The sequence below is a fragment of the Theropithecus gelada genome, chromosome 11 (genome assembly GCF_003255815.1).
Source record: "Theropithecus gelada isolate Dixy chromosome 11, Tgel_1.0, whole genome shotgun sequence".
NCBI lineage: Eukaryota > Metazoa > Chordata > Mammalia > Primates > Cercopithecidae > Theropithecus > Theropithecus gelada.
This window is the reverse complement of record NC_037679.1, coordinates 15,840,112-15,867,646: the sequence shown is the minus strand read 5'-3', so window position 1 is coordinate 15,867,646 and position 27,535 is coordinate 15,840,112. Positions and strand designations below refer to the sequence as shown.

At 43.9% G+C, this 27,535-nt stretch overlaps 1 protein-coding gene across 1 annotated transcript; it reads right to left on the bottom strand.

The window, feature by feature from the left end:
- Nucleotides 1–507: 507 nt before the first annotated feature.
- LOC112634424 (17-beta-hydroxysteroid dehydrogenase type 6-like) lies at nt 508–27,535 on the bottom strand. The gene is made up of 6 exons (XM_025401835.1): nt 27,319–27,535; nt 17,075–17,406; nt 7,844–8,102; nt 3,302–3,465; nt 2,308–2,414; nt 508–1,177 (listed from the first exon to the last, which is right to left on the bottom strand). The coding sequence occupies exons 2-5, from the start codon at nt 17,385–17,387 to the stop codon at nt 2,311–2,313; spliced, it is 840 nt and encodes a 279-aa protein (XP_025257620.1). The 5' UTR covers nt 17,388–17,406; nt 27,319–27,535; the 3' UTR covers nt 508–1,177; nt 2,308–2,310.

Sequence of the window (27,535 nt, the reverse complement as noted above, 5' to 3'; positions counted from 1 at the left end):
GGGTTTCACCACGTTGGTCAGGCTGGTCTCAAACTCCTAACCACAGGTGATCCACCCAGCTTGGCCTCCCAAAGTGCTGGGATTATAGGCGTGAGCCACCATGACTGGCCAATAGAGCATGCCTGGCCAACAAAGACCTTTTTTTTTTTTTTTTTTTTTTTTTTTGAGACAGAGTCTCGCTCTGTCACCCAGCCTGGAGTGCAGTGGTGCGATCTTGGCTCACTGCAAGCTCTGCCTCCCAGGTTCATGCCATTCTCCTGCCTCAGCCTTCCAAGTAGCTGGGACTACAGGCACCCGCCACCAAGCCCAGCTAACTTTTTGTATTTTTAGTAGTGACAGGGTTTCGTCGTGTTAGCCAGGATGGTCTCGATCTCCTGACCTTGTGATCTGTCCTCCTTGGCTTCCCAAAGTGCTGGGATTACAGGCGTGAGCCACCATGCCTGGCCAATAATTTCTTTTTAAAAAAGGAAGAAATGTATTGGAGAAAAAAGACTGCTGACAAAAAGGGAAGAGAAAGAAAAATCAAATATTTATTAAAAGTACCACAATACAGACCCATTTCAAGTAAGGACGAACACATTAACATATTTCTTAGTAGTTTCTTCACAATAGATTATTAAAGCATAGAACAATTATTCATATTCGTAAAGAAATGACTTCAAAATAGGTTAAATTGTTTTCCATCTACTGTGTTTAATAAGGCAAGAACAAATGATTCACTCTGGAAAAATAGTCTCATCAAAAAAGGGGTGAAATAGTAAAGATTCATCACCTAAAGTGGTAAGCTTTGGATATCTGAAATATAAACATGTTAGTACTCTGATGATGACAGATAAACGAATTTAGGCAAGAAAATGCATTCTTACAAAAAGCCTGGGTTCTAAATCAGGATTACTGAGACACTAACAATTAATTTCAGATTTTTGTCTTCATTCCAAGAAGCACCAACCCAGTTTTCTTTAGACTGCCTGGGCTGGTTTGGGCCAAGATCTAGTCAAAATGTAGTCTGCAAGTGATGTAGGTAAATAAGATACAGGGATGAAGAAAAATTTAGCATCCCAGCCAGCTGAATATCGAGTTCGTGGATACACTGATGTCAGAGCATGTTCCATGCAGTCAGTGACCAGGTTCAGGTTTGTGCTACAACCCAACAGCCCTTCCTTGATGATATTGTAAACTATAAACAAAAAAAGAAATGGTGGTCAACAATCTTATTCCTTATATTTTTATGATCATGCAGTCACAGAAGTCTAAGCACATCTAATTTCTACAAGATAGAATGATCTAGAATGTGCGTCCCAATATGATAGCCACTAGCCACATGTAGCTATTGAGCACTTAAACAATAGCTAATGCACTAGAATGAAAACTAAAGTCTGGATTTTATTTAATTTTAATTTTAAAACTCAATCATTTTTTCTTTTTTTGTTTGGTTGGTTTTTTGGGGGGGGGTTTTTGAGACAGGATCTTGCTCTGACACCCAGGTTGGAGTGCAGTGGTGCAATCTCAGCTCACTGCAACCTCTGCCTCCCAGGCTCAAGTGATCCTCCCTCCCCAGCTTCCCACATAGCTGGGACTACAGGTGTGCATCCCCATGCCCAGCTAATTTTGTTTATTTTTTATAGACACAAGGTCTCACTATGTTGCCCAGGATGGTCTTGAATTCCTGGGCTCAAGCAATCCTCCCACATCGCCCACATCGGCCTCCCAAAGTGCTGGAATTATAGGTGTGAGACTCCATGCCTGGCCTCAAAATTCAATTCTGATGGCTGGGCACAGTGGCTCATGCCTGTAATCCCAGCACTTTGGGAGGCCAAGGCGGGTGGATCATTTGAGGTCAGGAGTTTGAGACCAGCATGGTCAACATGGTGAAACCCCATGTCTACTAAAAATACAAAAATTAGCCAGGCTTGGTGGTGCATGCCTGTAGTCCCAGTTACTCAGGAGACTGAGACAGGAGAATTGCTTGAACCCGGGAGGCAGAGGTTGCAGTGAGCCAAGATTACAGCCTGGGTGACAGAGTGTGACTCTGTCTCAAAAAAAAAAAAAAAAAAACACACACACATACACACACAACTCAATTCTGTTGCTAGAGGAATTTAAAATATGTTTAGAACAACACAGATATGGGAATATACTTTTTCAACTGGAATTTTTTTTAACATTCTTGAGATATAATTCATATATCATAAAATTCAGCCATTTAAAGTGTACAAATCAATAATTTTTAGTATATTCAGAGTTGTGCAATCATCATCACAATCTACATTTAGAACATTTTCATCATCCCAAAAAGAAACCCTGTACCTATTAGAAGTCATTCCCATTTTTCACTGCCACCTCCTCCTCCAGGTCTTCAGAATAATATTCGTATAGGAAATTGACCAGTCCCACTCCCACAAGGCTCCTATCACCTGAACATGAGAAGTATAGCCTCAGGGAATGGCCCATAAGGCCCTGCAAAGACTTGTCCTCACTGACTTACTTCTTCCCACCTACATGCTTTCTCCTGTCACATTAAGACACATAGTTTGTGGACAAGCCCTTTGTTATCAAAAGGGTAAACAATGATGAAGACTGCACTTTACTTGAGCAGACATCTCACACCAGCCCTGCCATGCTACAAGGGGCACACCCTCTCAAGCTTCCATGCCTCTAAGTATGTAATACCTCCTAGTGCTTAGGTGCCCCGGCCCACAGAGGACAGGGCAGGGAAGAGCCTGGCCCCAGGCCGCCTATATGTCCCCTTCCTCAACTGTGATAGTCATCAGACCAAGCCAACCATGAGAGCACTGGGACCTTCCTGACTTCCTTCTGTTCTGGGAAGGTTTTATTTAAGGAACTTTGTTCTGAGAGGATCTGCCAATCATTGTCCACCAACCCTCTTTTCCCTTTCTCATGCAAGGGTACTGATATGGTTTGGCTTTGTGTCCCTACCCAAATCTCATCTTGAATTATAGTCCCATAATCCCCATATGTCGTGGGAGGGACCTGGTGGGAGGTACTGAATCATGGGGGTGGTTCCCTCATGCTGCTCTTACAATAGTGAGTTCTCACAAGATCTGATGGTTTTATATGGGGCTTTCCTCTGCTTGCACTCATTCCCTCTCCTGCCATCCTGTGAAGAGGTGCCTTCTGCCATGATTGTAAGTTTCCTGAGGCCTCCCCAGCCATGCAGAACTGTGAGTCAATTAAACCTCTTTTTTTTATAAATTACCCAGTGTCGGTTATTTCTTCATAGTAGCATGAGAATGGACTAATACAGGGTACCCATTATCCCTATCAAAAGAAAAAAGCTTACAGGCATCAAAATACTGCTGTCCATAGGTCTCCTTAATATGCTTGGGGGCTTCTTTCCAACTTTGCTTCATTTCCTCTAAGGACCGTGTCAGGTTTGTCATTCCCGTTCTGAAGTAGCCAGGTTCAACTATGCTGATTTTCACCCCAAAATGTTGAAGCTCACGCCTGAAATAAAACCCCACAAGTTATGATTAAAAACCACCACCATTTCAATGCTTTCAGGAAGGAAAAGCAAAATAAAAAAGATTATAAAATACCTTTACTGAATATTTTAAAGAATAAAGAAATGGAGAGGAAAAAAATTTAAATATAAACATCCCTGGATCCAACAATTAGGAAATTATTACACCAACTACCATAACCATTCAACTCTAGAATCACTCATTTAATAAAGAGTTATTAAGTACCTACTGTGTGCTAGACTCTAGAGGCATGAAGGATACCAATGACAATAAATAAAATTAGCATTTATTATGACTGGCACTGTGCTAAGTGTCTCACAAACTCAGAAGATTAAGACTCAGTTCCTCACCTCAGAAAGCTCACAGTGGGTGAGTCCAATAAGTAGGCAAATAATTACAACACAACTCAAAAGAATGATAAAGGAGAGGCATTCAAGGGGCTATGAAAGTAGAGAAGAAGGTACAGATAGATTTTTTGAGGGAGTCAGGGAAGTCTTCAGTGAGGAGAAAAATATTTCAGTTGAGTCTTAAAGCAGGGATCCCCAAACCTGGGGTGCAGACCGGTAAGTCCGCAGTCTGTTACGGACTGGGCCACACAGCAGGAGGTGAGCAGTGGGCAAGTCAGCATTATTACCGCCTGAGCTCAGCCTCCTGTCAGATCAGCCAGATATTAGAGTCTCATAGGAGCATGAATCCTATTGTGAACTGTGCATGCGAGGGATCTAAGTTGTGCTCTCCCTATAAGAATCCTGAAGTGAGGCCGGGTGCGGTGGCTCAAGCCTGTAATCCCAGCACTTTGGGAGGCCGAGACGGGCGGATCACGAGGTCAGGGGATCGAGACCATCCTGGCTAACATGGTGAAACCCCCTCTCTACTAAAAAATACAAAAAACTAGCCGGGCGAGGTGGCGGGCGCCTGTAGTCCCAGCTACTCGGGAGGCTGAGGCAGGAGAATGGCGTGAACCCGGGAGGCGGAGCTTGCAGTGAGCTGAGATCCGGCCACTGCACTCCAGCCTGGGCGGCAGAGCAAGACTCCGTCTCAAAAAAAAAAAAAAAAAAAAAGAATCCTGAAGTGGAACAGTTTCATCCTGAAACCATCTCTTTCTTCCCACCACCCCCACCCAGGGCAGTGAAAAAACTGTCTTCCACGAAACAGGTCCCTGGTGCCAAAAAGGTTGGGGACTATTATCTTAAAAGACAAAAGGAAATTTCCAAGTGAAGAAAAGGGAAGAGTAACAAACCAGGCAATGCGAATTCCACATGCAAAAGCATGGGCTTGTGGAAAATGACAGTGTGTTGACTAAAAGATCACTAATGAAACAGATGTGAGCATTAAAATTGCCAGTTCCAGAATATTCAAGTTAGTTTAACAAACAGTTCCAAAAATACTTATCAAGGGCCGATTATAGGCTAAGTACTGCACTAAGTACCACCTACACCGAGAGAAGTAAGACGGCATTGTGCACCATGGCAGAGGCATACTCTAGGAGCTCTAGGGACAGTGATGAGGAGTGTTCCCTAAACTACAAGTTCAGGCAACCTTGCTGGAGAAGACGAAGCTGAAGCTGATAGCAAGGAGAAACGTTTGAAATAATGGTCCATAAGGAGGCAGACCACAAAGCATTATGACCTCTAAGCAGTGGTTCTCAAAGTGTGGACCCTGGATCAATGGCATCATCAGCATCTGGTAACATTTTAGAAATGCAACGTATTGGGCCCCAGTCTAGGCTCTGGGGGTGAGACTCAATAATCTGTTTTAACAAGCCTTCCAGGTGACTCTGAGGCATGCTAGAGTTTAAGAATTACTGTTCTAAGGGAAAAGCCTCACTTACCAAACCAAAACCTAAAACCTTCCATGTTAGAGCTTCAAAAAGAGTCTCCAGGTGCCCATATGCAACGGAGAAGAGGAAAGGGCTTTGCAGCCAGAGGTGACTCTCCTCTAAATTTCACTTCTCCTTGGAGTTTTCTCACTCTGATTTCTACCACCCCTTGTCTCCATTCCCCTTTAACACTCCAATGCAAATATAGAACAAAATTTCCTTTGCTTGTTTATCCTGAGCACAACTAGGGTGAACTTGAATTTTCTAAAGGAATTACATAGTCATTGGAATGTTGGAAGGATATAGCTTTGCTCTTAGTCTGGGAATGAGTCAAGGAGTCTGAGAGACCAGTCGTAGGTGGTGGTAAATCACACAGCAGCCCTGTGGCAGTACACAGAACGTTAGAAAGGCAGGAAGCCAAGTGAGGTGCCTACCACATGGTAACAACTCATGTACTTTCTTGGCTATTTCTCTGTTTCCTCCCTAGGCATGTAACACTCACATTGCAACACTTACACACCAGTCATGGTATGTGGTAGGCTAAATAAGGGCCCCCAAAGAGATCAGGTCCTAATCCCTGTAAATGTTACCTTATGTGACAAAGACTTTGCAGGTGTGATTAAGTTCAGGCTGTTGAGATAGGGGGTTATCCTAGATTATCTGCGTTGGCCCTAAATGCAATCACAAAGATCCTCATAAGAGAAGCAGAAGTGGATTTGATGACTGACAAAAGAGGAAAAGGCGATGTGATCACTGAGGCAGAGACTGGAGTGATGTAGCCACAGCCAAAGAATTTCAGAACGAATGTGGCCCTGTCAACACCTCAGTTTTGACCCAGTGATACCAATTACAAACTGATTACAAAAAAAAAGTGTTGCTTTAAAACACCATATACCATAAATTACCTATGATAATTTATCACAGTGGTCATAGAAAGTCAATACATGTTGCCTTTAATATTCACAGCGCATTTCCAAGTGAAACTGCCCAAAAGTCAGCCCCTGCTAAAGAGGAGTGTGCACAGCAATATTTTGGACCATGTTACTACAGCCTCTTGTCCACAGCTGATTGGACCAGGAAGGGGACTTGATAGGAGGAGAGTCCCTTGCAAGGCTGAACAGTAGCTCTGCCTGTGATACCAATATGACCACGGGCAAATTACTAAACCTCTGTGCCTCAGTTTCCTCAGATGGATAATAAGAATAAAAATAATGCCTTCTTCATTGGGTTGCTCTGAAAGTTAAATGATTTAATGGATGGAAAGTACTTCCAGCAGTGTCTTACCCATAACCATGCACAAAAATGTCACACAATGTGGTGTTGCCTGGCACACACAAAAAACGAACTCAGCCAATAGGATTCTCTCTCAAGAACTGTAAGGAAAATAGGCTGAGTGCAGTGGTACAGGACTGTAGTCCTAACTACTCAGCAGGCTAAGGCAGCAGGACAGCTTGAGCCCAGGAGTTCAAGGTTGTAGTAAGCTATGATCATGCCTGTGAATAGCCACTGCACTCCAGCCCATGCAATATAGTGAAATTCTGTCTCTTAAAAATAAATAAATAGGCCAGGCACAGTGGCTCACACCTGTAATCTCAGCACTTTGGGAGGCCAAGGTGGGTGGATCACATGAGGTCAGGAGTTCGAGACCATCCTAGCCAGCATGGTGAAACCCCATCTCTGCTAAAATTAAAACAATTAGCCAGGTGTAGTGGCACGTACCTGTGGTCCCAGCTACTTGGGAGGCTGAGGCACAAGAATCACTTGAACCCAGGAGTCAGAGGTTGCAGTGAGCCAAGATTGCATCACTGCACTCCAGCCTGGGCGACAGAGTGAGACTCTGTCTCAGAAAATAAATAAATACACATACACACATATATATGATACACACACATATATACTGGGGTGGGGAGGTTCTATAAAAAGAATGAAGCAGCTGGTGGAAGGACATGGAACTGAAAGAATGCATGAATAAAAGCCAGGTCGGGCACAGTGTCTCATGCCTGTAATCCCGACATGTTCGGAGGCTGAGGCAGGAAGATCACTTTAGCCCAGGCATTTGAGATTAGCCTGGGCAACATAATGAGACTCCATCCCTGCAAACTACAAAAAATTAGCTGGGCATGGTGGTGTGCACCCACAGTCCCAGCTACCAGGGAAGCTGAGGTGGGAGGATCGTCTTAGTGCGGGAGGTTGAGGCTGCAATGAACCATGATGATCACACAACTGCACTCCAGCTTGGGCAACAGAGTGAGACCCTGTCTCAAAACTAAAAAATAAATATTGAGAATTAAACTGTGACATAATGGTAGAAGATAAAGACCTGGGTCAAAACACAGTTCTGCCAAATTCTGGCTATGGTAGGTGAACTTTGGGAAAGATATGTAAATTTGAGGTTGTTGTCTATATAAAATAAACTAGTAGTAATATCTGTGTATCAAGATTTGAGGAGTGATGAAATAAGATAGGTGAAAGCAACTAGTACAATGCCTGGGACATATTTCAGTGCTCAATAGTTGTTTTTGTTTTAACTTAAGAGAGTTACCTCAGAATATCTGAAAAGGCTTCCACTCCATACTTGGAGATACAGTAGACTCCTGCAAAAAAAGCAACTCTTCCCAGAATGCTGGAGACATTGACAATCCTCCCCCGTGCTCTCCTCACCAAGGGAAGCACGCTCAAGGTCACCTGGATCACACCAATGAGGTTCACTTTGAGGATATTCATAGAGTCCTCCATGTTCAGCCACTCACATAAGGTCACTGGTTTAATAACGCCTGCATTGTTCACCAGTCCCCAGAGTCCTAAAACAATTAAAAGTCGTATCAGAAGTTTCATTTCAGGCAAAAAATACTCTATTTTGAACTTTGGTGGGGAAAGAATCACTCTTGAGGAATCATAACCACTAACCACCCCAGGAGAGTTTGCAGCCCAAATTATATAACATACAAGTTTGCTAAATATAATTTATTTTTAAGATAGAGTCTCACCCTGTCGCCAGGTTGGAGTGCAGTGGCACGATCTCAGCTCACCGCAACCTCTGCCTCCCAGGTTCAAGAGATTCTCCTGCCCTCAGCCTCCCAAGTAGCTGGGACTACAGGCACGTGCCACCACACCCAGCTAATATTTGTATTTTTAGTAGAGATGGGATTTCACCATGTTAGCCAGGATGGTCTCGATCTCTTGACCTCGTGATCCACCTGCCTCAGCCTCCCAAAATGCTGGGATTACAGGCGTGAGCCACTGCAGCCAGCCTGCTAAATATAATTGTTAAATAAAAGCATTGAAAATATTAATAAAAATACTATAAAATTGATCAAGCAGATTTGAGAAAGAACCAAATAAAACTTCCAGAAATAAAAGATACAACTATTGAAATTTTAAAATTTGGTAGACATTTTTAAATTTTAAAATTTGGTTTAATAGGAGATAGACATAGTGGAAGAAAGAAAATAGCAAACTGGAAGACAGTAAAGAAAATTATACAGACTATGGCACAAATATAAAGAGATGAAAAACATGAAAGAAAAAGGAAGTCAGACCAAAGTAAAAACATTTAACATATGTCTAATCAGATCCAGAAATAAGGGAGGGAAATGGAATAAAGGCAGTATTTGAAGTAATGATGGCTAAGAATTTTCCAGAAGTGATAATGAACAGATTAAAGAAGCCCTCCCTATTTAAAGTGTTTGTTTTTTGGTGTCGTAAAGAAATAGCACTTGAACATAAATTTAATTTTTTTAGTAAGGCCATTTTTTTTACTTTTTGCAGAAAGGGTATACTCGCCAGCAGTTTCGCCATGAGAGTATACGGAACATAGGAGACAGGGCCATTTATAACCCGACTTGTCTGTTTTATTGTTGTGTCTGGTTTTTATTGGCTGCAACGGGACCTCACATTTTGTATTTGTCTTAATTGGCTAGCAACTTAGAACTTCTTTTTTTTTTTTTTTTTTGAGACGGAGTCTTGCCCAGCAGGAGTGCAGTGGCGGTATCTCCACTCACTGCAAGCTCCGCCCCCCGGGTTCGTGCCATTCTCCTGCCTCAGCCTCCCGAGTAGCTGGGACCATAGGGGCCCGCCACCACGACCAGCTAATTTTTTTTTGTATTTTTAGTATAGGCGGGGTTTCGCCATGTTCGCCAGGATGGTCTCGATCTGCTGACCTCGTGATCCGCCCTCCTCCGCCTCCCAAAGTGCTGGGATTACAGGCGTAAACCACCACACCTGGCCTCACTTAGAACTTTTTAAAAGAGGCAAAGGCAGAGGAGAGCAAAGGAAGGAGGAAGTAACTTGTGGAATGTTGAGAAAGGTAAAAACACCTTCAAAGGCCGGGCGCGGTGGCTCATACTTGTTTGGACCAGTATAAGCACGTTTGGACCAGTATAAGCACGTCAGGCAAATATTTAGGTTAAATTGTGGGAGCTAAGAACATAAAGTACATTGATTATTACAGCTAGCAGATATTTAAGAATGTTAGTACAGGTCTTTGAATAAATTTTGGTTTTTTAAAAAGTCACTATTTATTCCTAATTAGATGGGGAGGAAAGTCTTTGAGAAGGAACCTCTACTTTACTTTTTACACCCCCCAAAAAATAAATCCCAAGCAGTATAAACAGAGAAATCCATACCTAAACACACCAAAATAAAGATCAATAATAATAATAATAAAATCAGAGAAAGAGAATATCCTTAAATAGCCAGAAAGAAAGGACAGATTATTTTCAAAGGAAAAACGATTAGGCTAACAACCGACTTATCAAGGCATGAACAACAGGCTGGGAGCAGGGGCTCACGCCTGTAATTCCAGCACTTTGGGAGGCCGAGGCGGGTGGATCACGAGGTCAGGAGATGGAAACCATCCTGGCTAACACGGTGAAACCCCGTCTCTACTAAAAATACACACACACACACACACACACACACAATATTAGCCGGGCATGGTGGCAGGCGCCTGTAGTCCCGGGTGGAGACTGAGGCAGGAGAATGGCCTGAACCCGGGAGGCGGACCTTGCAGTGAGCCAATCGCGCCACTGCACTCCAGCCTGGGCGACAGAGCGAGACTCCCTCTCAAAAAAAAAAAAGGACATGAACAACAGGAGACAGAAGACTGGAATGGTGTCCAATGTGCCAAGAGAAAGTAATTATAAACATAGACTAGCCTATCTGCAAAAATATCTTTCAAGAATGAGGGTAATCAGACATTTTAATAAATATTTTTCTTTAAAAAAAAAAAAGACTTTGCCCCAGCACCTTCTAAATTCTAATTCTTAGGCATATATTCAGTAAGGAAGAAAGAAATTTTAGATGGAAAATTCAAGAAGGAGTAATGAGCAAAAAAAAAAAAAAAAGGTAAAAAGAGGATAAATCTAAACAAACATTACACATTGGAGAGCCAAAAACCAGAACTGAAATACACAGTAGCAATAGCATGTATGTCAGGAAGGATGACTGAAATGTGAGCGTTCTGAGGGCCTTGGATTACTCAGGAGAAAGGTAAAGATGTTAATTTTACATTTGGTAAACCACATATGCATTTAAAATTTCTATAGGAACTACTAGGGAAATAGAAATAGAGAATATTATAGTACTTTCAATTTAGTAGTGGAAAAAGTGGAATAAACAATCAATTCAAAAGAGGATAAAAGAAACAGGAAAAAAGAAAAAGCACAAAATAAGATGAAAGAAATAAATCCAAACATAATAATTAAGGCCAGGCTCAGTGGCTCACGCCTGTAATCCCAACACTTTGGGAAGCTGAGGCATTAGGATCACTTGAGACCAGGAGTTTGAGACCAGCCTGGGCAATGTAGGGAGACCCACTCTACAAAAATATTTTATTTTAAGTTAGCTGAGTGTGGTGGTGCACACCTGCAATCCTAGCTACTCAGGAGGCTGAGGTGGGAGGATGGCTTGAGTCCAGGAATTGGACATTACAGTGAGCCGATCGTGGCACTACACTCCAACCTGGATGACAGAGTGAGACTTTGCCAATAATAATAATAATAATAATAATAATAATAATAAAGCAGTATAGACGAAAGAAATGTTCTACTTTAAAAATAAAAATTGTCAGATTGGATTCGTTTTTATATCAGCTATATGCTGCTTATAAGAGGCTCACATAAAATACAGAGATACAGAAAGGTTGAAAGTATAAGGATTAAAAAAGACTCCAAGGTAAAAAGTCTTTGTAACCGAATGGATAGTAAATTATAAACTGAGAGAAGGACTAGAAAGAAAAGTAGAATTGGTAAAGAGAGGCTGAGCGCAGTGGCTCACGCCTCTAATCCCAGAACTTTGGAAGGCCGAGGCAGTCGGATCACCTGAGGTCAAGAGTTCGAGACCAGCCTGGCCCAGTCTCTACTAAAAATACAAAAATTAGACGGGCACGGTGGTGTGTGCCTGTAATCCCAGCTACCTAGGAGGCTGAGGCAGGAGAATCGCTGAGAACTGGGAAGCAGAGGCTGCAGTGAGCCAAGATCGCGCCACTGCACTCCAGCCTGGGCAACAAAGCAAGATTCTATCTCAAAAAAAAAAAAAAAAAAAAAAGAATTGGTGAAGAGCTGAGAGGAAAATAAAGACTCCTTTAGAATTTGTGAGTTTCAGGCACTAGTAGAATTTCCAGATGGAGAAATGCGGCAGGTAGTTGGAAATTCAAGTGTGAGGAGTAAGAAACCAAGGGCACAGATAAAAAGGGTAATAGACAAAAGTATGAGTATAGAAGATTCATTCAGCATTTGTTGAGCCCTTAACATGTACCAGGCAATATGCCAGAAGTTGGAAATATAAAAATGAGTAAGAGAAGCCCATATCTTCAAGGAGCTCACAGTCTAACAGATGGGAAAACAATAATAATACAATAGAAATAAATGGGTATGCACAGTAAAGAGGCTATAATTACCCATAACTTCTGACTCTGCCTTGGGGAGTTAAGAACATCCTCAGACAAGAAGTAATATTTTATTATATTTTTAATTGAGACGGTATCTCACTGTGTTGCCCAGGCTGGTCTCGAACTCCTGGGCTCAAGCAATCCTCCCACCTCGGCCTCCCAAAGTGCTGGAAAGAAGTAATATTTTAAAGTACATTTTAGATTTTCAAAATTTTTTTAGCCAAATCAGTAAATTTTCAAGTTTAAAGTAAATTGTTTTTTAAAAAATTTACACTTTGGGCTGGGTGCAGTGCCTCATACCTGTAATCCCAGCACTTTGGGAGGCCGAGACAGGCGGATCACCTGAGGTCAGGAGTTTGAGACCAGTCTGACCAACATGGAGAAACCCCGTCTCTACTAAAACTACAAAATTAGCAGGGTATGGTGGTGGGTGCCTGTAATCCCAGCTACTTGGGAGGCTGAGGCAGGAGAATCACTTGAACCTGGGAGGCAGAGGTTGCAATGAGCAGAGATCACACCGTTGCATGCCAGCCTGGGCAACAAGAGCAAAACTCCGTCTCCAAAAAACAAAAAAAAATTTACACTTTGGAAGTCCAAGGCGAGTGGATGGCCTGAGCCCAGGCGTTTCAGACCAACATGGAGAAACCTCATGTCTACAAAAAATACAAAAATTCGCCAGGCATGGTGGTGCACGCCTGTAGTCCCAGCTACTCTGGAGGCTAAGAGGTAGAAGGATCACTTGAGCCTGGGAGGTCAAGGCTGAAGTGAGCCGACCATGCCACTGCACTTCAGCCTGGGTGACAGAGCAGGACTCTATCTCAAAAAATAAAGAAATAGGCCAGGCACAGTGTCTCACACCTGGAATCCCAGCACTTTGGGAGGCCGAGGCGGGCGGATCATGAGGTCAGGAGATTGAGACCATCCTGGCTAACACGGTGAAACCCCATCTCTACTAAAAATACAAAAACAAAATTAGCCGGGCGTGGTGTTGGGCACCTGTAGTCCCAGCTACTCGGGAGGCTGAGGTGGGAGAATGGTGTGAACTGGGGAGGCAGAGCTTGCAGTGAGCCGAGATCCCGCCACCGCACTCCAGCCTGGGCGACAGAGTGAGACTCCATCTCAAAAATAAATAAATAAACAAATAAGTAAATAACATCCTGCAACCCAAGCAAAGCAAGATTTTACTTTTTAGAGATGGGGTCTCACTGTGCTGTCTAGGCTGGAGTGCAGTGGCTATTCACAAGTGCTATCATAGCCCACTTAGCCTCAAACTCCTGCTCAAGCAATGGTCCCACCTCAGCCTCTCAAGTAGCTGGAACTACAGATGTGTAGCCACTACGCCCAGCCAAAAGAAGCAATTTCATTGCTACTTTGCAACTCCTAGAGTGAGGAGTTATTTAGGAGATCCAATTACCAGAATCTACTGAATCAAAAAACCAAGGGAGAAGGAGAAGAAGGGAATCAAAGAGGAGTTGAATAATTTCTAGACAAAATAGAACTTAAAAAGAGAATGTATTAATATTGCCAAAAACTGAAAACAACCAAGATATCCTTCAATAGGTGAATGATAAATGGTGGTACATACATACAATGGAATATTATGCAGCGAGAAAAAGAAATGAGCTGTCAGGCTTGGTGTAGTGGCTCATACCTATAATTCCAGCACTTTGGGAGGCTGAGGCAAGAGGATCACTTGAGCCCAGAAGTTCAGTGCTACAGTGAGCTATGATTGCACCACTGCACTTCAACCTGGGCAACAGAGTAAGACTTCCATCTCAACAAAACAAAACAAACAAAAAAACAGAAATGAGCTATGAAACCATGAAAAGACATGGAGAACAGGTATGGTGGCTCATGCCTGTAATCCCAACACTGTGAGGCCAAGGTAGGAGGATCAGTTGAGCCCAGGAGTTCAAGACTAGCCTGGGTGACACAGTGAGACAACGTCTCTAAAAAAAATTTTTTTTAATTAGCTGGGCATGGTGGTGTGTACCTGTACTCCAGCTACTTGAGAGGCTGAGGTGGGAGGATCGCTTGAACCCAGGAGAGTGAGGCTGCAGTGAGCCATGATCAGGCCACTGCACTCAGGCCTAGGCAACAGAGGGAGATCCTGTCTCAAAAAAAAAAAAAAAAAAAAACCGGCAAGACATGAAGGAATCTTAAATGCATACTGCTAAGTGAAAGAAGCCAGTCTAAGGCCGGGCGCGGTGGCTCAAGCCTGTAATCCCAGCACTTGGGGAGGCCGAGACGGGCGGATCACAAGGTCAGGAGATCGAGACCATCCTGGCTAACACGGTGAAACCCCATCTCTACTAAAAAATACAAAAAACTAGCCGGGCGAGGTGGTGGGCGCCTGTAGTCCCAGCTACTCGGGAGGCTGAGGCAGGAGAATGGTGTAAACCCGGGAGGCGGAGCTTGCAGTGAGCTGAGATCCGGCCACTGCACTCCAGCCCAGGCGACAGAGCGAGACTCTGTCTCAAAAAAAAAAAAAAAAAAAAAGAAAGAAAGAAAGAAGCCGGTCTAAAAGACTACATATAGTATTATTCCAGCCAGGCACGATGGCTCATGCCTGTAACCCTAACACTTTGGGAGGCCGAGGTGGACAGATCACCTGAGGTCAGGAGTTCAAGACAAGCCTGTCCAACATGGTGAAACCCCATCTCTACTAAAAATACAAAAATTAGCTCAGCGTGGTGGCGCGTGCCCGTAGTCCCAGCTACTTGGGAGGCTGAGGCAGGAGACTCGCTTGAAGCCGGGAGGTGAAAGTTGCAGTGAGCCGAGATCATGCCATTGCAAGAGTGAAATTCTGTCTCAAAAAAAAATATGATTCCAACTATATGACATCTGGAAATGGAAAAACTATGGAGACAGTAAAAACAGCAGTGGTTGCCAGGATGTGGGGAGCAATGAATATGTAAAGTATGGGGGACTTTTAGGGAACTGAAACTTTTCTGTATGATACAATAATGGTGGCTACTTGTAATTACACATTTGTTCAAACCCATAGAACTATATAATACAAAGTGAACCCTAATGAAAACTATGGACTTCAGTTAACGATAACATATCAACATTGGCTCAGTTGTAACAAATATACCACACCAGTGAAAGATGTTAATAATAGGGAAAACTGGGTGGGCACAGTGGCTCACGCCTGTAATCCCAGCACTTTGGGAGGCTAAGGCAAGAGGATCGCCTGAGGTTGGGAGTTCAAGACCAGCCTGGCTAACATGATGAAACCCCGTCTTTACTAAAAATACAAAAACTAGCCAGGCGTGGTGGTGCGTGCCTGTAGTCCCAGCTACTCGGGAGGCTGAGTCATGAGAATTGCTTGAACCTGGGAGGCAGAGGTTGCAGTGAGCCAAGATTTCGCCACTGCACTCCAGTCTTGGCAACAGAGTAAAACTCTGTCTCAAAAAAAAAAGGGGAAAATTGTTGAGGGGGTATATAGGAGCTATGTACTTTCTGTTCAATTTTCTATAAACCTAAAATTTCTCTAAGAAATAGTGTGTTGATTTTTAAATGAAATGAAATTTTAAAACATTTTTTGAAGAAGACCAAAGGTTGACTTCAAGAAATGCCTATAGTTTAATATTTTAAGTAGCAGCCAAGGGAAGGTAATCAGATTCTTAAGAACATCTTAGCCTGGGCAATATACCAAGACCGTGTTTTTACTAAAAATAAAAAAAATTTAAAAATTAGCCAGGCATGGTGGCAACCGCCTCTAATCCCAGCTAATTGAGAGGGTGAGGCAGGAAGATCGCTTGAGCCCAGGAGATCAAGGCTTCAGTGAGCTATGATATGCCACTGTACCCCAATTCCTCAAATATAAAGAATTATGTTTATAAATACTCTACTTGCAATATGAGATAATAGCTTCAAATCTATTGAGCTTGTTTTTCAAAATAAACATTGTTAAGGAAATGAAACGCCACAAAAGACCTCAACAGTCCTTCAAATGAAGGCCGGCCTTCTAAGCCCAGCTTTTGATACACACAGCCCTTCATATCCATGGATTCAATCAACTATGGATAGAAAAAACAATTTTTAATTTGCCTCTGTACTGAACATATATAGACTTTTTTCCTTGTCATTATTCCCTAAACCAGGGGTCTCCAGTGCCTGGGCCACAGACTGGTACCAGCCCACACAGCAGGAGGTGAGCGGCAGGCAAGCAAGCAAAGCTTCATCTGTATTTACAGTCACACCCCATCATGGGCATTACTGCCTGAGCTCCGCCTCCTGTCAGATCAGTGGCAGCAGCAGATTCTCACAGGAGCACTAACCCTATTGTGAACTGCACCTGACAGGGATCTAGCCTGTGCACTCCTGATGAGAATCTAATGCCTGATGATCTGTCAGTGTCTCTTATCACCCCCAGATGGCACAGTCTAGATACAGGAAAACAAGCTCAGAGCTTCCACTGATTCTACATCATGGTGAGTTGTATAATTATTTCATTACATGTTACAATGTAATAATATAATGAAGTGCACAATAAATGCAACGCACTTGAATCATCCCAAAACCATCCCCACTCCCTGTCCATGGAAAAATTGTCTTCCACAAAACTGGTTCCTGGTGCCAAAAAGACTGGGGACGGCTGCCCTAAATAATACAGTATAACTACTATTTACATATCATTTACAAAGTATTTAGCATTTTATGTAACCCAGGTATGATTTAAATTATCTATAACTTAAAGGATGTGCATAGGTTATAACCAAATACTGCACTATTTTATATAAGGGATTTGAGCATCCTCGGATTTTAGTATCCACAAGCAGTCCTTGAACCAATCCCCAGTAGACACCAAGGAACAACTGTATATATAACCTTAGTATCTTCATGCCTAAATAAATGAAAGGAGAAAATATTTCATACCTCTGTCCCCAACATGCTCCTTCACCCACTGAGTAGCTGCAGCGATGCTCTCCATCTTGGTAACATCAAGGGTCACCGTCTCCAGCCTATCAGATGTCTGGCCCCTCAGCTCCTCGGCCCCCTTCTCCGTCAGACACGCAGCCAGCACTCTCAGGCCTCGTGCATCCAGCTGTCTGGCCAGCAGGTTCCCAAAGCCCGAGTCACAGCCCGTGATAAAGACATACTTGTCTTGGAGGTGGCTCACCACCTGCCTCTCCCGGTACCAGCGCAGAAGGTAGTACAGGCCCACAAAGGCCACCAGGTAGAGCCACATGGTGAGGGTGCTTCCTTCTCTTTCAATAGAAAGAAAACATTTTATTCCTTCCTTTTCTTTAACCAATATATCTATTCAATATTCGCCATGTGCCAGGTATTGCAGTAGGTGATAGGGACTCTTTATTGACTAATACTCGGTCCTACCCTCAAGGAGCCACAGTCTAGAGAGGGAAGTCAGTGAGGTAACCAAACAAATCCAATGCGGTGTGAAAGGTGCCATAACAGAAGTATACACACAGTCTACAAAGGAAGATGACCAATAGCCTAGCACAGAAGCAATGATTTTGGTACTACTTCCTACCAAATAGGATGGGTAAGTTCAAAAAGTGGATAAAGATGATGACATTCCAGGCAGTAACAATGTGTACATGAAGGGAGTTGTGAGCAGCACAGAACTTCTTGAGACCTATAAACAATTCTCCATGAATGCAGAGCAGAACATACAGGGGAAGAGACTGGAGATGAGGTAGTGAAGGGCCAAATCATGAAGGACCTTGGAAGCCACACTACAGAATCTGGATGTTATCCTGTGGACAGAGTATGCTACTAGAAGACATTAAACGGAGTATGCTACTAGAGTCTGGTGGCCAGATTAAGTTTTAGGAAGATCTGTCTCACAGTGGCAGTGGAGGATAGATGAAACAGGTGTGGTGAAGGCAGTGAGATCCACTAGGAGATCCAATAGTTTGGGTGTGTTACTGCAGCCAAAGCAATTTGTAAACCTAGACCAATCAGAAGCATTGTTGAAATGAGTGTTCACAGATGCCTATGTTTCTATATGAAATTCTGGAGCAAAGTCCACCATTTTTTGGTAATCTATACATGTTGGCTGAACTAACATAATTCATAACAACACAGATAGAGGTCAAAGATGGGTATGGGCCCACTAGCATCATAAGGCCTATACCACAACGCCTGCATGAGGTGAGTCTATGCAATTCAAACTCCTTAGTTTGACATGAATGTCCCCAGCACTCTGGCTACTTAGGCTTCTCTCTTGCATCCTAATCTTTAGCCATAACAAACAACTTTCAGTGCCCTGCAAAGCACAGGTTTTTTATGCCTCTGCACACACTTCTTTCTACTGGAAAGAAGTAGCCCTCATCTACTTGGCAAATAACACTTTCTTTTTTTTTTTTTTGAAGCAGAGTTTCACTCTTTTTGCCTAGGCTGGAGTGCAATGGCGCAATCTCAGCTCACTGCAACCTTCATCTCCCGGGTTCAAGTGATTCTCCTTGCCTCAGCCTCCCAAGTAGCTGGGATTACAGGCTCATGCCACCATATTGGGCTAATTTTGTATTTTTAGTAGGGAGAGACTGTTTTACCGTGTTGGCCAGCTAGTCTCGAACTCCTGACCTCAGGTGATCCACCCACCTTGGCCTCCCAAAGTGCTGGGATTACAGGCGTGAGCCACCGCGCCCGGCCATAATGCTTATCTTTTAAGTCTCAGCCTAATCATCATTTTCATTCAGCAAACATTAATTCAACAACTACTTGAGTCAGACACAGTGTTAGGCACTGATATACAAGAGTGAACGATACATAGTCCATTCTTCATTGAATGCACAGTCTCATTGTGAAGACTGACAACAATGCATTATAACAGAAGTAAAAACAGGAGGCTGCTGGAACACTCAGGAGAGTCTTCTAAGGCAGTCTAGAGAGGTCTGAGAAGCTTCCTAGAGAGAATAAACTATAAGTTGAGATCTACAGGTGTATTAGTCCGTTTTCACACAGCTATAAAGATACTATCCGACACTGGGTAATTTATAAAGAAAAGAGGTTTAATTGATTCACAGTTCCACATGGCTGGGGAGGTCTCAGAAAAATTACAATCATGGTGGAAGGGAAGCAAACACATCCTTCACATGATGGCAGGAAAGCAAAAGCAAGCAAGAGAGGAACTACCAAACACTTATAAAACCATCAGCTCTCATGAAAACTCTCTCATATCATGAGAATAACATGGGGGAAACTACCCCCACGATCCAATCACTTCCCACCAGGTTCCTCCCTAAACACCTGGGAATTACAATTCAAGATATGATTTGGGTAGGGACACAAAGCCAAACCATATCAAAAGGATAATTTAAAAAATAACAGCTAGGCCAGGCACAGTGGCTCATGCCTGTAATCCCAGCATGTTGGGAGGCTGAGGCAGGCAGATCATCTGAGGTCAGGAGTTTAAGACCAGCCTGGTCAACATGGCGAAACCCTATCTCTACAAAAATACAACTTAGTCAGGCATGATGGTGGGTGTCTGTAATCCCAGCTACTCAGGAGGCTGAAGCAAGAGAATTGCTTGAACCCAGGAGATGGAGGTTGCACTGAGCCGAGATCATGCACTCCAGCCTGGGCGACAGAGCGAGACTCTGCCCATCTCATGCCCATCTCAAAAAAAAAAAAAATAGCTAACCCTTGCTGAGCACCTGCTGTGTATCCAGCTCTGTTCTAAGATGTCACATATATTAACTTTTTGAATTCTCACAGGAACCCTACAAGACAGGTCCCATCATTGTTCCTCCATGTCAGTTCAGATGCCAAGACAAAATTGGACATGCAAGAGATTATGGGGGAAACACCCTCAGAGAACAAAGGGGTAAAGCACAGGAATAGGTGGTAATGCAGATCTGACACCTCTGGAAGGAGAGGGGAACAGAAGGAGGAGAAGGTAGGAAGAGCTTTAGACTGTAGTAGAGCCCCAGGAAAGTCTCAGCCAGGCCCATGAGCCTGAGCAAAGACTGCCACTGGAGAAGTCCCACATTGGGCTGAACTGGTCCAGCTCCAGTACTGCCATCCTGCTGGTCACTGGCTGACCAGTGCCCAAGAGGAGCGTGCCTCAGTATAAATACCACAGCAGATGGGAGAGTGCAACAACTGGAGGCTGGAAGTCAACCTCGCTCCTCACAGCAGATTCTCTTGAGTGATCTGAGCAATGCACCTCCATGGCTGCCACACTGTTTCATAGGTGAGCACTGAGAGATTACATACAGAGGGGACAAGAATGGTCCAGGCAAGAGATTTTTCCTGCCTTCATTTAACCTGCCCCATGGTCCAACAGAATTGACTATACCCTCCTTAGTGTCCCCATTGTGGCCTGGGTTTATCATGATGCCTGCTGCACTTCATTGTACTGCTTTTCCCCATTTTTAGACTATAAGGCCCTTGAGAGCCCAGGTTACATATTAGTCTGCACTTGGCCCAGTGAATGGCACATAGCAGATACTTAATAAATGTTAGATAAATTAAGTTTTTCTAAATAAAAATATCCTGAGAAAAAATTGAGAGAAAAAAAGCAGGCAGAATGAGCCAGAGAAGTAGGAAAAAGAAAGCTGATGGAAGCCAAGGGAAGGGGGGCTTAATGAGGATCAGCAATGCAACCAGCAGGTCTGCTGAGTAATAGGAGGGCACTGGTGCTCTTAATGGGGAGACTCAGAGAGTGCAGGGCACAGAAGCCAATCTTCAGTGGGCTGCTGCATGAATTAGAGGGCAGGAAGTGGAGCCGAGTGGAGACTCTTTCAAAAGCCTGATCTGGGAAGGATAGGAGAGAAGGCAGTAGCGAGAGGGCAACTTAGGGTGTAGGCAAGTAAAATGGAAGGAGACAGTGAGGGGGAGAAAACAGTGGAGAGAGGCATCTATTGCTCCTCCCTCCCCCACCATCTTCTCTTTCTCTCCTTTTCCCCTCTTCCCCCATCTCTCTCCTTCCTTCTCTGAAGCCCTTTGCTTCTCTCCAATCTGAGACCTCTGTATTCTCTAGCCAGCTGCCTCTGTTCTGCCCAACGGGCATTCCCTGGTGCACTACAGTAACAGAGAGAGCTTCATCCTGACTGTGTATTGACTAAAAGGTAATTTTCTGTTGCCAGTCAAAGATGAAAACGTATTTCCCCCGTTAGGGAGAAGCTTGGCCCTCACAGCCTCCCCCGGGCATTACTATTCAGCCATCGCATGCTTAACAGCAGGAAGACCTGCAGAAGAGATACGCCTGGCAGAATCCCAAACCCTGGGCCAAACCTGAATGTGCCTCGAATATTTCAAATATCCAAATGCCCAAAGTGGCCTGCTTGCTTTTACAAACCATTCATCTGCAAAAGCTGTGCAATTACTTTACGTTTTTGCCTTTGACTCAAATTATTTATACACAGTACTTAAGCTGCTATTTCTTGATTTACCAATTTTTTACATTCTCAATTAACTTCCTGCTATGGTAAATGAGAATTCAGCTTTCTTACATCATATTGTCAGTCTCTTCCTTTCTCATACACCATGCTATCTGGTTAATTTTCTTTAATGAGTTTTGAGGTTGAGCCTAGAAAACACCTTCATGCATGTGATTAACACATGCATAGGTTAAGAACTTCCACTGTTTATTTCATGTCTGATCCCCATCTTGGGCTTCATCATTGCTTGAAGCTACTCTCCCACAAAGATCTTGAAAAGCTAGGCCAGGCACGGTGGCTCACGCCTGTAATCCCAGCACTTTGGGAGGCTGAGACAGGCGGATCACCTGAGGTCGGGAGTTCGAGACCAGCCTGCGCAACATGACCAAGCCCCGTCTCTACTAAAAATACAAAAATTAGCTAGGTGTGGGGGCAGTGCCTGTAGTCCCAGCTAACTGGGAGGCGGAGGCATAAGGATCACTTAAACCTGGGAGGTGGAGGTTGCAGTGAGCCAAGATCACGCCACTGCACTCCAGCCTAAGTGACAGAGTGAGACACTGCCAAAAAAAAAAAAAAAAAAAAACCTTGAAAAGCTGAAATTGCCCTCTCTGCACAGCCCCATCCTATCTTTGGGGCTCTTCCCCTCCCCTCCTCCCCTCTACCTCTTTCTTCCCGCTCTGCCTTCCTTTTCCTCAGCCTCTGTCTATTACTGCAATCCTCTCACAGTTTCATTTGCCTTCTTATTCAGCATAGGTCTCATAGCTGGCCACTTTAGGGGTGCTTCACTATCACCCCAAAGCCTTTACCATCCATGTTCTCTAGCTGCCAGCTGCCAAGTGGTGCTAGAGAAAGACCAGAAAGCAAACTTTTATACAACAAATCAATGTTATCCTATTTCAACTGGGCCCCCCCCCCCATACAAGGCAAACCTTGTTTGCCTCCATTTGACCTTTCCCTTATTATTTCCCAACAACACCTGCTCCAAATCTTTACTAACCTTCAAAATTTCCCAACCTCATGTTTACCTAGCTCTCCTTCCACAGATGAGCATACACATTGCCTCCCTGCCAAAATCCAGATCAGCTCAACCTGGACACTCTAATTCATACCCACAACATTTTGCCTGTCATCTCAGGGGTTCCAGGGCCCAGTGAGGGTACCTCTGCTCTAAATGTCTCTATATTGTCCTCTATCCTCTTTCTTCTACCTTTCTTCCTCCCTAAGACCATCCTAACCTGCCACCCGTTTAATAACCATTCTCTTTTCCGCATATGGCCGAAACATTCAAAGGGCAAGCACAGGCCCTCTATTTTCTTGCCACCCATGAGCTCCTTGCACTTCACCTTCCATTCCCATCACTCTCTGGAAACTCTCTCACAGCTCACCAAGGACTTATTAGCAGATAATTCCCAAGGCTTCCTCTCTCTCTTCTCCTCAGACCTCACTGCAATATTTAGCACCTTCTTTTTTCTTATGATTTTATCTGATTCTTAAATTCTAACCTGACCTTCGGTGAAGAAGGAGATTGCTTTCAGATCGTGCTGTGCTCTCGTTGGATTCTGTCTGTGACTCCCTGTCACCCACAGGATAAAGTCAGAACTCTTCAGCTTGACACATAATAATAATAGTGAACAGTTTTAGAGAACTTTCCTTGCCAGGCACTGTTTGAAACCGTGTGTGTGTCTGTGTGTGTGTGTGTGTATGTATATATAATATATATACACACAATAGAGGGTATATGCAATTATTATGCCCATTTTTCACATGAGGAAACTGAAGCACAGATTAAGGCAAAAATTAAGTGACTTTTCCAAGGTGAAACAGAGTGAATAGTAGAGACACGATCAAATCCAGAGTGTTCACCTGCAGAAGCCTTGCATCTGAACACTACACTACACTGCCTTTCCCTTTCGAGACCAGCCTGGGCAACATAACTAAGCCCCATCTCTACTAAAAATACAAAAACTAGCTGACTTTTCATGGTCAGGCTGTGGCCTACATTTGCCCCTCAGCTCCTGTCTCTCACAGTCAGAAACCATGGTTTAATCCTTCTGACTACGCAATATGAAGAACACGCTTCTCCCTTCACTTCTGAGATGCTCTACTCCCGTTCTCCTACAGCAGTCACAGTGTCCCTTTCCCTTCTCCCCTCCCAGCTCCTCCTCTCCCTTCTACACCCTAAATGCAAGGACTCCTCAATGCCTCTTGATTGGCCTATCACAGAAGCTTTCTCACTAACCCCACAGTGTCACTCTCACTTCCCCTCTCATCCACATAGGGCTGTCTGGTTAATTTCCCTAAAGTGCAGCTCTGCCGATGTCACTCCCTCAATAGCATTCAACCTACTGAAAATCTAAATCTAAAACCTTAGTTGTACAAGGCCCTCCATGACTGGATCTTGACCTTTTCTCCCCCTCCTCTTTCTCACACTGCCTATGTTCCATCGAAACCAAAGAGCTTTGAAATGAAGGAAGTATGGTTTGCTGAGCCTTAGAGGACAGATGGTATTTGACATGCAGAGACTGGGAACAAGGGTATTTCAGGCAAAGGGAATAATGAGAGCAAAGACCTGGAATGAGGAAGTACAGAGCACTAATAAACAGAGATATCAACAAGACTACTCTGGATGATTCCCTGACTACCTTTCCTTTTCTTTCTTTCCAAGTAACCTCTCTGCATGAGCTTCCCCGCCCCAACCCTGATTTTGTGGATAGTACAGAATCATGAGGCTGGGCACAGTGGCTCACACTTGCAATCCCAATGCTTTGGAAGGCTGAGGTAGGCGAATTCCTTGAGGAGTTCGAGACCAGCCTGAGCAACATGGTGAAATCCCATCTCTACAAAAAATACAAAAATTAGGCAGGCATGGTGGAGACTGCCTGTAGACCCAGCTACTCTGGAGGCTGACAGGAAGGGGAATCACTTGAGCCTGGGAGGTTGAGGTTGCAGTGAGCCATGATTGCACTACTGCACTCTACCCTGGGCAACAGAGCAAGACCCTGTTTGGAAAAATCAATAGATAGATAATAAGAAAAAAAAGGCCATCCTGGCTAACACAGTGAAACCCCGTCTCTACTAAAAAATACAAAAAACTAGCCGGGCATGGTGGCGGGCGCCTGTAGTCCCAACTACTCGGGAGGCTGAGGCAGGAGAATGGCGTGAACCCGGGAGGCGGAGCTTGCAGTGAGCTGAGATCCGGCCACTGCACTCCAGCCTGGGCGGCAGAGCGAGACTCCGTCTCAAAAAAAAAAAAAAAGAAAAAAAGGATTATTGGGGTTTTATTGTTGTTGTTTGTTTTGAGATGGAATCTCGCTCTGTCGCTGGAGTACAGTGGCATGATCTCGGCTCACTGCAACCTCCACCTCCCGGGTTCCAGCGATCCTCCTGCCTCAGCCTCCTAAGTAGCTAGGACTACAGCCATGCACTAACATGCCTGGCTAATTTTTATATTTTTTTAGTAGAGACAAGGTTTCACCGTATTGTCCAGGCTGGTCTCGAACTCCTGACCTCGTGATCCACCTGCCTCTGCCCCCCAAAGTGCTGGGATTACAGACGTGAGTTACCGCACCTGGCCTAAAAAAATTTTTCTTAAATAGAATCATGAGGCCAGGCACAGTGGCTCATGCTTTTAATCCCAGAACTTTGGGAGGCTGAGGCAGGCAGATTACTTGAGGCCAGGAGTTCAAGACCAGCCTGGCCAACACAGCGAAACCCCAACTCTACTAAAAATACAAAAATTAGCCAGGTGTGGTGGTGGGCACCTGTATTCCCAGCTACTCAGGAGGCTGAGGCAGGAGAATAGCTTGAACCTGCAATGAGCTGAGATCACGCCACTGTACTCTAGTCTGGAAGACAGAGTGAGACTCTGTCTCAAAAGAAAAAAATTAAAAATAGAATCATGAGCATAGACTCTGAGGCCAGATGGCCTGGGTTCAAAATCAGGCTTTGACATTTACTTGTTCCGTTCTGTGTGCTCATCTTCAAAATGGGAAAAAGAAATCTCAGTGATTTACTGAGAGGGTTAAATGAGTTAATGCATGTAAAGCAATACAAAATTGTTAGATATTAGTATTATTTTGGGTCATTGTTGTCTTATTATTGCCATCTGAGACCTTTCTCCCTGAAAGGAGAAAGGACCTTTCTCCTTTCTCTCTCTCTTACCACTAGACCTTACCTCTCATGGTAAGAGTCCAGGCTGCTCCACTCCCTCACAGGGTTCTCACCAGTATCGTCCTTGATCAGCTGCAGAATCAGATTTGTTATTGCCAAAATGAAAACCTGTCTCTTCCCCTGAGCTTTCGCAGAAGGAAACTGTGCCATGGGAATGTGCGTTATCTGGTGCATTACACCACCACTTTTCTATAGTATGCATAATTCCACATATTGCAACATCTTTAATCATTTCTATCAGCTCTTTATCACTATTCTGGGCTAGCTCGTGCACCTTAACCTTCTTCTGTCTCAAGCAAAGGACCTCTTTCCCTTCTTTGGTTAAAATCTTCAGACCTGGGTTTGTCTATAAACTCCAATCAGTTTAGTCACTGATCCTAAGAGCAAGTCTGTAAACAGCACATGGCTCCCTGAACTGATCCACCATGACATTCTTTTCTTCCCACCTTGGGCATACAGACTAAGTATTCTTCAAGTCAATAATTGTTTTTTCTTTTCTTTTTGATTTTTTTTTTTTTTTTTTTTTTGAGGCAGGGTCTGTCTGTCGCATAGGCTGGAGTGCAGTGGTGCAATCACAGCTCACTGTAGCCTCAACCTCCTGGGCTCAGGTGATCCTCCCTTCTTTTTTCTTATGACTTTATCTGATTCTTAAATTCTAACCTGACCTTCGGTGAAGAAGGAGATTGCTTTCAGATCATGCTATGCTCTCGTTGGATTCTGTCTGTGACTCCCTGTCACCCACAGGATAAAGTCAGAACTCTCCAGCTTGACACATAATAATAATAGTGAACAGTTACAGAGAACTTTCCTTGCCAGGCACTGTTTGAAACCGTGTGTGTGTGTGTGTGTGTGTGTGTGTATGTATATATAATATATATATACACACAATAGAGGGTATATGCAATTATTATGCCCATTTTTCACATGAGGAAACTGAAGCACAGATTAAGGCAAAAATTAAGTGACTTTTCCAAGGTGAAACAGAGTGAATAGTAGAGACACGATCAAATCCAGAGTGTTCACCTGCAGAAGCCTTGCATCTAACCACTACACTATACCGAGGTCCTAGCCTCCCAAGTGGCTAGGACCACAGGTGTGCACCACCACACCTAGCTGAGTTTTTGTATTTTTTGTAGAGACGGGGTTTCACCATGTTGACCATACTGGTCTCAAACTCTTGAGTTTAAGGGATCCTCGCTCCTCAACCTCTCAGAGTTCTGGGATCTTGGCCCAATCACAGAAGGCTCCTTTCCGCTTACCCAAAGTTTCACGAACTTACCCAACAGCTATCAGCATTAACCATGAAAGAGCTTGTTTCCCCCACCACCAAGAATCCCATTTTCAGAGCATACCCAGGGTCCCTATTTTTAAGTATGAAATCACTCCCAACTTGTAACCAGTACTCTCCCAAACTTCATGGGAGTAAAGATCAAAAAAGCAGAGCAAGCAATCGTGACAAAATTTCTTTCAGGAATCAAAGTTGAAGGATCTTTTAAGATGATAAAAAATCATAATCAAAACGTGTCTCCAAACAGACCGTATCCCCTACACACACACACACACACACACACACACACACACCACCCCTACACACCTACACACCGGACTTGCTCAGGAAGAGTCCAGTCCTGGAGACTTGGAAGGACTTCTTTGCACACCAGGCAGCAGTCAGCTTTCTCCTGCCCCAACTGCTGCCCACCCCATCCTCTGCACTGCTTTCACAACACCTCCCTCTCGTGGTAAGCGTCCAGGCTGCTGCACTCCCTCACAGGGTTCTCACCAGTGTCATCTTTGATCAGCTGCAGAATCAGATTTGTTA

Excerpts from the sequence above, each read along its gene's own strand:
- LOC112634424 (XM_025401835.1), bottom strand. The coding sequence starts at position 17,387 with ATGTGGCTCTACCTGGTGGCCTTTGTGGGCCTGTACTACCTTCTGCGC. Across the intron at positions 3,466-7,843 it reads GCCTTTTCAGATATTCTGAG|GCGTGAGCTTCAACATTTTG; the intron begins GTAACTCTCTTA and ends GTTTTATTTCAG. Across the intron at positions 2,415-3,301 it reads ACAGCAGTATTTTGATGCCT|GTGATAGGAGCCTTGTGGGA; the intron begins GTAAGCTTTTTT and ends TCTCATGTTCAG.